Raw genomic sequence first — 11836 nt, 5'->3', positions numbered from 1 at the left:
TCGTTGGCCTGAAAGGTGTCTCGTGTCCAAATTTGGTGTCAATTTGTCCAGTGGTTTTTGAGTTGTTAATCCCACAAAGGAACATTACATTTTTATTTATCAAGATTTATTATTTGCAGTATTTCTATCCCGTTCCTTCTCAACCCCCGAAGGGAGAGTCAGGATGACTTACATTTGGCAGCAATTTGATGTCATTACATAGAACAGAGCAATATGATAACAATCAAAACAATAAGTAAAGCATTAATTAAAACAGTATTAGCATCCGTATCACCATTCCAGTCAATTCCACATCCAATTCCATATCCAAAGTGCTATCTGTGCCTGTGGTCCAAAAGCCTGGTCCCAGGACCACGACTTCAATTTATTCCTAAATGACAAGAGGGACGAAACCGATCTTGCCTCGGTGGGAAGCACCGGGATTGTGGCGCAGCTGGCTGAGTGTCAACTGCATTAAGATCACTCTGACCAAAAGGTCGTGAGTTCGGGTTGGAGTGGGTTTCCAACCAGTTGGGTAGCCTGTTGTCGACCTTTGCATCCCGAAAGACAGTTGCATCCATCAAGTAGGAAAATTAGGTACCACCTTAAAGTGTGGGGAGGCTAAATTAACTGATTTATGAGGCAAAGCACGCCAGCAAAAAAGCATGCGGGGAATGCGGAAGTGCTTCATCAGTGTCGCAGATGGACGATGAAAGCGATGAAAGCGACAGCTCCCCTGGCGGCCAGAAAAAGTTACATAGCCTCTGTGTATGTCTGTATATGTTGTATGTCAAAATTGGCACTGAATGTTTGCCATATATGTGTACACTGCAATCCGCCCTGAGTCCCCTACGGGGTGAGGAGAAGGGCGGAATATAAATGCTGAAAATAAATAAATAAAATCTGTGCCTGTTGTCCAAAAGCCCGGTCCCAGGACCACGACTTCAATTTCATCCTAAATGACAAGAGGGACGGAGCTGATCTAGCCTCAGTGGGAAGTGCGTTCCATAGGCGGGGGGCCACGGCCAAGAAGGCCCTGTCTCTCGTCCCAGCCAGACGTATTTGCGATGCGGGCGGGAGCGAGAGCAGGGCCTCCCCGGATGATCTTAAACTGCGAGGCGGGACGTAGAGGGAGATGCATTCGGACAAGTAAGCTGGGCCAGATCCTCTGCGGTGGGTTTGATTCTAATCTCTTGTGCTGCCAGGACTGCTGACTGAAAGGTCTGTGGTTCGATTCCGGGGAGCAGGGTGAGCTCCTGTCTGTCAGCTCCAACTTCTCATGAGAGAAGCCTCCCACAGGAGGGTAAAACATCTGGGCATCCCAATTGCCTCACACCAGAAGTCCTTTGTTTCCAGTGCTTTGGAGAGAGAGAGGCTCTTTCCCCTCCTTCCAGGGTGAGGCTGGGCAAGGAAGGGTTAAGGGGAGCGAGTGTGGTGCCTAGAGAGGCAGGAAGGAAGTGGGCCTCCTCCCAGACCCACCTTTCCGGTCCCTCTAGGAACCAGACTCCCTCCCCTTCACCCTTCCTTGCCTGGCTGGGAGAGGAGAGTGTCCCCTTTGGCCTCTCCCTTCCTCATTCTCCTCTTCCTCTTCCTCCTCCCTCTCTTCCTTCCGGTGAGTCCTCTTTTCCCATTCCTTCTCCAAAGGGCCAAAGAGGAGCTGAAGCCCAAAACTCCTGGAGGGAGGGAGGGAGGGAGGGCCAAAGGGGGGCCAGGCCTGGCCTCACCTGGGGTTGGTTGGGGGTCCCCACATTCTCCAACTGGGGAGAACAAGGAGTGCAGCCACTTCTATTCCCATTGAAGAGTGCTGAGAGATCTATTATTTCAAGTCTCTTGAACATAGAGTTTGTAAATAGTACAAGAGAGGCCCTGGATGAGGGAGCCTCAGCTGAAGGGAACTTGGGGGGATCCAGCCTGGGTTGGGACTGAATGGGAGCTCACTGGGAGGCCAGGTGGGCCTGGAGGCTGGAGAAGCAGAGGCCCCAGTGGAAGGAAGGAGGGCCCAGCATTCCTAATAATCATAATAATAATCTGGGGACTGAGAGCGGCTGACTTGGGGCCAAGCCCGGACAACATATGACAACAAAATAAAACCAAAGTATACACAGCAAACAACATGACCTGGCTCTGAAGTCAATAATGGGCTTGTGAGTTCACTCTCCAAGAAAAAGCCTCCTGAAACCTGTTCTCTGATTCTGCCTTTCTTTCACAGAAGAAACGTGAGCATTTTGGAGTACAGCCTGTGGAGGGATTTCTTTCCCTTGAGAGAAATGGGAGGAAACGCATCTGGGATACAGTTGGGTTCTTCATCCAACAGTGGCTCCAACATGGAGAGACCCAACTCACCTGGACCTGAAGCAGGCAAGGCCTCCGGGAGCAGTGGGGAATCCTGGGAAGGAACTACGCAGACGTTCCTGGATGCGCACATCCAGTGCCAGCGCTTCAGGGATTCCTCCTTCCGAGAGGGCGAGGGACCCAGAGAGGTTTGCAGCCGCCTCCACTCTCTCTGCCGCCAGTGGCTGAAGCCAGAGCAACACACCAAGGCGGAGATGCTGGACCTGGTGATCCTGGAGCAGTTCCTGAGCATCCTGCCCCCAGAGATGGGGAGCTGGGTCCAAGAGTGTGGGGCAGAGACCTCTTCCCAGGCGGTGGCCCTGGCAGAAGGCTTCCTCCTGAGTCGGGCAGAGGACGAGAAGCAGGACGGACAGGTGAGAGCATTGCCTCTTGGCTTCACTCACCTTGGGGCTGATGGATAGATGGAACGTACATCTCTGCCCCTCCTGCTCTCACCTCCATATCCACTGTAAGCTCGGTTGCTGCTCTATCCAAATTTATTGAGCCTGGATATCACACTGGAAATGATGGGAGGGGAAGTGTAGCATTAGTTAGGGTGCCATCTCAGAAGTTATTCTTTAAAAAAATCCATGCAGTTTCCGCACATACATCTGTGATATTTTTGAAAATTCTCCGTACTACTTCTGGAATACTATCTGCTCTTCCAGGCCCAAAATAATTGCATGGAAGTCCAGCCTGATGTCCCTGCATCAGAAAAGCCGCACTTGGACACCACGCAGAGCATCCGGCAGAAGGAGCTGAAGCAGGAAGGAGAGGAAGGAGAGGAAGGAGAGGGGGCTGCAGCCTGGCAGGGTAAGAAGGAACCCTTCTGGGAGTTTTGGTGTTTTATGCCAGTGGAAATTCCCCTTTGAGGGGAGTGTAGCACATCCCCAGTTTGAGCTTGAGAAGGTTTTGTCATTGTGTCTTGTTTCCAAATGCCGGCTGAGATCTTTTGGCACGGCACCCAGTGTGCCCATTACCACTGGGACCACCAGTAATGGTTTATGCCAGAGCCGTTGACGTTCGATTTTGAGGTCCTGATAACGGCTGAGTTTTTCCTGTTGTTTTTCTTCAATGCGACTCTCACCTGGTATGGCGACATCGATAATTCAAACTTTTTTCTTTTCCACAATTGTGCTGTTTGGTGTATTGTGTTCCAAAAATTTGTCAGTCTGGATTCGAAAGTCCCAAAGTAGGTTTGCATGTTCATTTTCCACAGGTTTATGATCCCACCAATTTTTTACTACTGGCGGGTGGTACTTGTGACATAAGTTCCAGTGAATCATTTGAGCCACAGAGTTGTGCCTTTGTTTGTAGTCTGTCTGTGTGATTTTCTTGCAACAGCTGAGGAGATGATCCATGGTTTCATCGGCTTCCTTGCACAGTCTGCATTTTGGGTCATCCGCTGATTTTTCAATTTTGGTTTTAATGGCATTGGTTCTGATGGCTTGCTTCTGGCCTGCCAGAACCAGGCCTTCTTCTGTCTCCTTCTTCAGGGTTCCATTTGTGAGCCAGAACCAGGTCTTCTCCTTGTCAACTTTTCTTCAATTTTGTTAATTGCAATGCTTATTATTATTATTATTATTATTATTATTATTGTGTTGCTATGTATTTTTTGGGCTGTATGGCCATGTTCTAGAGGCGTTTCACCCACATCTATGCCAGGCATCTTCAGAGGTTGAGGGGTCTGTTGAAAACTAAGTAAGTGAGGTTTATATATCTGTGGATTGTCCAGGGTGGGTTTGTACAAATGCTACGCTCAGCAAAGGACAAGAGGAGTCCTCTCACCTCTGCAGCAGTCTACCGTACACCATGCAGCTGTGGACAAGTCTACAGAGGGGCCACCAAACACCACAGCAGCATTGCCCAGACATGAATTAAGGCAAATGAAAGGCACTGCAGACCGATTCAACCAGAGGAGTCAGCCATAGCCGAGCCCTTCATGAACCAACCTGGGCACAACATATTATTTGTGGACACAGAAATGCTGGACCACTCTCACAATCACCAACCTACTCACAGCACTACTTGTGAGACAAAGTCCCAAAGCCTAAAATTTTACATATTCTTGGGCTGTGATCATAGGGACATGTCCTCGTAGGTTTCTTTCATAGAATCATAGAGTTGGAAGAGGCCTCATGGGCCATCCAGTCCAACCCTGCTCACGATCCCACCTGCAGCTCAGGCGCGTTTGGTGGGGACGAGGGACAGGGCCTTCTCTGTGGTGGCCCCCCGACTCTGGAACTCTCTCCCCAAAGACATCAGACAAGCCCCAATGTTGGCAGTCTTTAGGAAGAGTTTGAAGACCTGGCTGTTCCAGTGTGCCTTTCCAGAATAGGAAACTCCAAGCATCATGTCCCAAACGCACTTTACTAGAGATTTAAGATTGTCTGCACATCACACCTACCCTAAGATCCTTACATTTCACCTGTCATGTCCAGCACTTTTAACTTTATCCATTACACTTGGGCCGGCCCTATTTTTAAATGTGTTATGATGTATAGTTTTATTGTTTTACTGTTACTGCTTTAATGTTTATTGGTTTGCTTTATGAGTTTTATTGTTGTATTTGTTATGCTGTTGTTTTCTTGAGGGCCTTGGCCTTTGTAAGCCGCACCGAGTCCTTCGGGAGATGTTAGCGGGGTACAAATAAAGTTAATAATAATAATAATAATAACCCCCTGCCAAGAAGCAAGAATATTGCATTCAAAGCACCACTGACAGATGGCCATCCAGCCCCTGTTTAAAAGCATCCAAAGAAGGAGCCTCCACCACACTCCGGGGCAGAGAGTTCCACTGCTGAATGGCTCTCACAGTCAGGAAGTTCTTCCTCATGTTCAGATGGAATCTCCTCTCTTGTAGTTTGAAGCCATTGTTCCATTGCATCCTAGTCTCCAGGGCAGCAGAAAACAAGCTTGCTCCCTCCTCCCTATGACTGCTTTTCACATACTTATACATGGCCTTCATCATGTCTCCTTTCAGCCTTCTCTTCTTCAGGCTAAACATGCTGAGCTCTTTAAGCCACTACTCATGGGGCTTGTTCTCCAGACTCTTGATCATTTTAGTTGCCTTCTTCTGGACACATTTCAGCTTGTGAACATCTCCCTACAATTGTGGGGCCCAGACTTGGACACAGTATGATTCCAGGTGTGGTCTAACCAAGGCAGAAGAGAGCATGGGGAGCATGGCTTCCCTGGATTTTTATAGGACTGTAATTGTCACCTCTGAGGCATGTTTCTGTGATCAGCTTTCCACCCCTTGCTCTCTCTCTCTATCTCTCAGGGGCTGGAATGATGTTGCCGAATCCTCAGTCCTTTCTTCCCTTTTGTGATGGAGTGGAACTGAATCAGGTGAGCAGAAGGATTCCTGGGAGAGGAGGAAGGGAGCTGCCTGGGGCCATTTCTTCCAGGCTTCATAATTAAAGATCTCTTGAAACAGAAAAGATAGAATGGGAGTTTCTTCAAAGTGAGATACTGAAGGCACAATTGCAAACAGTCCCAACAGGGAGGAAAATAAATAAATAAGAGTAGTCTAAAGAAACCAGAATGGATGTTCAAAGAACTTTCAACTGAGCTAAGATTTAAAAAGGGACATGTTTGAGAAACAAAAAAGGGGGGAAATCACCAAAGAATTCAAAGAACTATCCAGCATAAGTAAGAAAAAGGTCTGACAACCTTGCCAGAAAGATTAGAAACAATGAAAAGCGGGTTCTTTGGTTGTGTCAGTAGAAGAAGAAAAAACGAAGAAGTGATAGGGTCTGTGCCTGGAGAAGGTGGTGAGATGCAAACAGGGGATGGGGAAGAGGGAGAGCATGGCCTCAGTCCTCTCCCAAAAGGGAATCAGTGTTCTGCTTGAACAAGATGGAGTAGATGGCATAATAGGGGAAATGCGATCCAAAATAGGTAAAGAAGCAGTCAAGGAATAACTGGCCACTCTCAATGAATGCAGGTCTCCAGGGCCACAGGAACCACACCCAAGAGTCCTGAAGGAACTCGCAGAAGAAGTTTCAGAACCACTGGCAATAATCTTTGAGAACTCCCGGAGAACGGGAGAAGTCTGACCGGAGTGGAGGAGGCAAAGAGTGTCTCTGTCTTCCAGAATGGACAAGGGGTCCTCACCAGCGGTTCCTCTTTATCCTGGAAAGAAGGGAGGAGTGCTGCAGGGCTCTTTTGGGGGTTCTGTCCTGGGCCCAGTGCTCTTCCACACCTTTCTTATTGACTTGGATGAAGGTTCAGAGGGCATGCTTATCATGTTTGCTGATGAGACCAAATGAGGAGGGATAGATAATACTCCAGAAGACAGGATCAGAATTCAAAATGGCCTCAACATGTTAGAGAGCTTGTTGAAAACTAAAATTTAATTTCAATAAAAAGGGAAATGTAGGAAATACGCAAAGCACAGATACAGGGTGGGTAACGTGGTTCGACAACAGTCCATGTGAAAGGGATCTTGGAGCGTTAGTAGATCACAAGTTGGACATGAGCCAGCAGTGAGATGCACAGGTATACAAGTCTCAGGTGAGAAGGATTTCTCTTTCTTTTCCCTCCAGGGCCCAATTGCCTTTGAGGAGGTGGCTGTCCTTTTCACCCTGGAGGAGTGGGTTCTCCTGGATCCTGATCAGAAAGCCTTGCACATGCAGATCATGGAGGAGATTCGTGGGATGGTGGACTCTCTTGGTAAGGCCCCCTCATTCCTGGGGATTTCTGTTTCAAAATGCAGCATCCCAGTCAGCAGCTCTTTGGTAGGAGCAGGATCCTCCATCATCCCAATCTCTGAGAGTTCTCAAGGCAGGGATTTGGTTGGAAATATATGACGAGTGTAACATGGACTTGGTGCCTGGGTCACAGTGGTTCCATAACTGGAGCCAAGTCGAAGCGTACCACACTCCCTCGCAGCAACAGGGCCCCCTGGAAAACCCCTCAAGAGTAATAATTCCAGATCAGTTACACTACTCTCTCTCTCTCTCTCTCTCTCTCTCTCTCTCTGTGTGTGTGTGTATTCTGCCTCTGTGTTCCTTGTGTTGAATTAGAAGGAATTTTACACAAAGGACAGATTGGAAACAATCATTTATTTCAACAAACTGAATTTCCTTTCCTTTGGTTTCCGCGGTATGAAAGGAAACCCTATGATCTTCTGCAGCCTTGTACTTAACCCAGAATGTGACTGCCTTTACTTTACTAAATAAATACTAAATGTGACTTCTATACTATGTCTAACTCTATGCCACTATCTATATCTAATCTTTATCAAAATGACATGTAGGAAACACTGCTTGAACACCAAGCACAAAGTAGCTGCACACAATAACATCCTGCGGAAACTTACTGGCAGCACATGGGGTGCAGACCCCAAATTAGTAAGAACCTCAGCCCTGGCCTTGTCTTACTCAACTGCCGAGTATGCCTGCCCTGTTTGGCATAGGTCTGCCCATGCAAAGCAGGCGAACATAGCATTGAATGAAACATGCAGAATAATCACAGGGTGTCTTAAACCTACACCTGTTGATAAAGTCTACTAGCTAGCTGGCATTGCCCCCCCCCCCCCAAATGTGCAATGGGAAGTTGCTGCTAAATGTGAGAGAAATAAGGTTGAACACTGTGAAAGCCACCCACTACATGGCAACTAGCCTCCTCCCAGTAGACTCAAATCGAGGAAAAGCTTTATGAGAACTACCACTCCTCTTGGCGTCCCCCCAGCAAAGCAAGAGCATCCCTCTGGGCAGCTAGACCAGGAAACCCCAACTGGATGGCCCCCCACGAGAGAGGGTCTTCCTCCAGGGGCAAACCAAGAATGGGCAACAGAAGGAGACAGAATACAAACCTGGGCTGGGCTGAGCAACAGGGAGCCTCTGGAGCATGTGTCACTCACTCCCTCTCTGAGAGGCTCCAGGCAGTCACACAGGGTCCACCTTGACTGAACAAGGGGTGGGGAGACAACAACAGTGATATCTTCTCTACTTCCATGTCTAGGCTGTTTTAGGAATCCTTTCAATCCGCTCCTTATCCCACTTCCTTAGGGTCCTCATCACTCACGCTGAGGAATGATTGTATTGTCAAAGGCTTTCATGGCCGGAATCACTCAGTTCTTGTGGGTTTTTTCGGGCTATATGGCCATGTTCCAGAGGCATTTCTCCTGACGTTTCGCCTGCATCTATGGGAAGCTTCCTCAGAGGTGAGGTCTGCTGGAGCTGGGAAAAAAGGGGTTTATATATCTGTGGAATGACCAGGGTGAGACAAAAGGCTTTTGTAAGTTGGGCTAGGTGTGAATCTTTTCAACTGACCACCTTGATTAGCATACAATGGGCTGACTGTGCCTGGAGCAAACTCTTCTTGAAAGGTGATTAGATGTCCCTGCCTGTTTTTCTCTCTGCTGTTTTAATTTTAGAATTTTTTAATACTGGTAGCCAGATTTTGTTCATTTTCATGGTTTCTTCCTTTCTGTTGAAATTGTCCACATGTTTGTGGATTTCAATGGCTTCTCTGTGTAGTCTGACATGGTGGTTGTGAGAGTGGTCCAGCATTTTTGTGTTCTCAAATAAAATGCTGTGTCCAGGTTGGTTCATCAGGTGCTCTGCTATGGCTGATTTCTCTGGTTGCAGTAGTCTGCAGTGCCTTTCATGTTCCTGGATTCTTGTTTGGGCGCTGCGTTTGCCTTTTGTCTCACCCTGGTCATTCCACAGATATATAAAACCCCTTTTTTCCCAGCTCCAGCAGGCCTCACCTCTGAGAAAGCTTGCCATAGATACAGGCGAAACGTCAGGAGAAATGCCTCTGGAACATGGCCATATAGTCCGAAAAAACCCACAAGAACTGAGGAATGATTGTTTCTGCCCTTCTTCTTCCCAGCAGATAACTGGAAGAAGAGCAATGTGTGCACCAAACACAGGACGCATTTGGGACACAACGGGGACCTTCCTAGACACCAGCAAACTCACAGTGAAAATGGAGATTCTGCCAGAGAAAGGCTCTACAAATGCAATGTATGTGGACAATGTTTTACGCAAAATATGGGACTTATACTTCACAAGACAGTCATTGCTGGGAGAAGCCATTGTAAATGGAAAATATCAGCAAAATGTATTGCTGATTACGAATCGCCACATTGGAGCCAAGAAGAAATCTTTCAAGGAACTGATGATATCATAAGCCAGGAGTGTGGGACATCTTTTGTGCAGAGTTCACACTTGAAACAGGAACCATATAGATGCCAGGAGTGTGGAAAGTGTTTTGCTTCCAGTTCACAATTGATGAGGCACAAAAAGCTTCACACAGGAAAGGAATGGTACAAGTGCCAGAAGTGTGAGAAATGTTTTACTCAGACTACACAACTTATAGACCACTGGAGATCCCACACAGGAGAGAAGCCATACCAATGCCAGGAGTGTGGGAAATGTTTTGCTTACAGTTCACATTTGGTGAACCATAAAAAACTCCACACAGGAGAGAAAACATACCAATGCCAGGAGTGTGGGAAATGTTTTGCTCGCAGTTCATACTTGGTGAGGCACAAAAGACTCCACACAGGAGAGAAACCATATCAATGCCAGGAGTGTGGGAAATGTTTTGCTGACCGTTCAGCCTTGGTGAGCCACAAAAGACTCCACACAGGAGAGAAGCCATACCAGTGCCAGGAGTGTGGGAAATGTTTTGCTGACCGCTCAGCCTTTGTGAGCCACAAAAGACTCCACACAGGAGAGAAACCATACCAATGCCAGGAGTGTGGGAAATGTTTTGCTCACCATTCAGCCTTTGTGAGCCACAAAAGAGTCCACACAGGAGAGAAGCCATACCAATGTCAGGAGTGTGGGAAATGTTTTGCTGGCCTCTCAGCCTTGGTGAGCCACAAAAGACTCCACACAGGAGAGAAACCATACCAATGCCAGGAATGTGGGATATGTTTTGCTCGAAGTTCACAATTAGTGAGCCACAAAACTCTCCACACAGGAGAGAAACCATACCAATGCCAGGAGTGTGGGAAATGTTTTGCTGGCCGTTCAGCCTTGGTGAGCCACAAAAGAGTCCACACAGGAGAGAAACCATACCAATGCCAGGAGTGTGGGAAATGTTTTGCTGGCCAGTCAGTCTTGGTTAGCCACAAAAGAGTCCACACAGGAGAGAAACCATACCAATGCGATGAGTGTGGGAAATGTTTTGCTCACCATTCAGCCTTGGTGAGGCACAAAAGACTCCACACAGGACAGAAGTCTTAGAAATGACAGAAGTTTGAGAAATGTTTTGCTTTCCCCACACCCACTAAAATCTACACAAAGGATAGAAAGGTTAAAAGATCCAGAGGTATGAGAAGTGTTTTATTTAGACTTCATTCCATAACCAGCACGAGAGAATATACACAGGCTAAAAACATACAAATGCTAAGACATGTGGGAAATGTTTTAGTTGAGGCTTTTAACTTTTGAACTATCACAGACTAGATACAGGAGAGACATCATCCAAAGAGCTGGGACAAAATTAATAAAATGTAATAAAGTGGCAGATGAAATGGCTTCCAGTAACACTTGGCGTGACTTTGGACTCATTTCTTTGACCATTTTCTTCTTAGTGTCATGCTACCCGTGCTCTAGTCCGCCTTGGTCAGGCCACACCTCGAATCACTCTCTCTCTCTCTCTCCCACTTTTTCTATCTTTTCTTAATTGCTTTTAAATGTTTTTATGGAAAACCTTCAATAAAGATTATTTTTAAAAAAGTTGGGGAGCAATGAGCAATGGTTTGACAGGAAGAGAATACATCTAACTAACCATCCTAGAAATACAGATTTTTTTTCTTCCATCACTACATCTCTGCCGCCTCAATTCATGGGTGATACCAGATGAGAGACTCCCCCCTGGGCACTCAGAAGACTGGGCGACTTGGAAGGCGCTGAACAGATTGCGCTCTGGCACCACGAGATGCAGAGCCAATCTTAAGAAATGGGGCTACAGGGTGGAATCCTCGGCATGCGAGTGCGGAGAAGAACAAACCACTGACCACCTGCTGCAATGCACCCTGAGCCTTGCCACATGCACGATGGAGGACCTTCTTGCGGCAACCCCAGAGGCACTCCAAGTGGCCAGATACTGGTCAAAGGACATTTAACCAAATACCAAATTTACAAAATCTGTGTGGGTTTTTTTTTCTTTTTCTTTTTCTTTTTCTTTTTAATCTCTGTGTTTGTTTTGCTCTGTTAGAATTGTAATACAATGGTTGCTGATGACACGATAAATAAATATCTCTGCCGCCATCTTTAGTTGAAGCCCCCGTTGGTGTCGTGGGTCCAACCCTTGTGCCTTCCACAAAATAGCCCACTTAGACAGAAAATAGAAAATAAGTGAATTCAGCGAATCATTGTAGAAACCTGTTATACTCTTCAAATTCACAGTAATCGCAAACAATATGATTTGGATTTTATGCAATCCCTCTGAGATGGAATCAGCGCCGTGTCTTCTTCTGCCGAGTGGAACAGGACCGGTTTGGGTCTCACTCCAGGCCTTCCTCTGGCGGTCAAGTTCTAAACGTGACACTTGTTCTC

The 11836-nt window shown here is 47.0% G+C and overlaps 1 protein-coding gene across 2 annotated transcripts; it reads left to right on the top strand.

The window, feature by feature from the left end:
- The first annotated feature begins 1477 nt into the window (after positions 1–1477).
- Positions 1478–10822, top strand: LOC132766113 (zinc finger protein 436-like). 2 transcript variants are annotated; one of them, XM_067465242.1, is made up of 6 exons: positions 1478–1591; positions 2189–2684; positions 2979–3123; positions 5593–5660; positions 6860–6986; positions 9159–10822. In XM_067465242.1, the coding sequence occupies exons 2-6, from the start codon at positions 2247–2249 to the stop codon at positions 10517–10519; spliced, it is 2139 nt and encodes a 712-aa protein (XP_067321343.1). In that variant the 5' UTR covers positions 1478–1591; positions 2189–2246; the 3' UTR covers positions 10520–10822. The 2 variants fall into 2 exon arrangements, with proteins under 2 accessions (XP_067321343.1, XP_067321342.1); XM_067465241.1 differs by having other exon boundaries at positions 9156–10822.
- The last annotated feature ends 1014 nt before the right edge of the window (positions 10823–11836 follow it).

This window comes from Anolis sagrei, chromosome 2 (genome assembly GCF_037176765.1).
Source record: "Anolis sagrei isolate rAnoSag1 chromosome 2, rAnoSag1.mat, whole genome shotgun sequence".
NCBI lineage: Eukaryota > Metazoa > Chordata > Lepidosauria > Squamata > Dactyloidae > Anolis > Anolis sagrei.
The sequence above is the reverse complement of the archived record's forward strand: the minus strand, read 5'-3'. Positions and strand labels throughout refer to the sequence as shown.

Coding starts and splice junctions, on each gene's coding strand:
- LOC132766113 (XM_067465241.1), top strand. CDS start 2,247: ATGGGAGGAAACGCATCTGGGATACAGTTGGGTTCTTCATCCAACAGT. Junction 2,685..2,978: donor ACGAGAAGCAGGACGGACAG/GTGAGAGCATTG, acceptor CTGCTCTTCCAG/GCCCAAAATAATTGCATGGA. Junction 3,124..5,592: donor GGGGGCTGCAGCCTGGCAGG/GTAAGAAGGAAC, acceptor TCTATCTCTCAG/GGGCTGGAATGATGTTGCCG.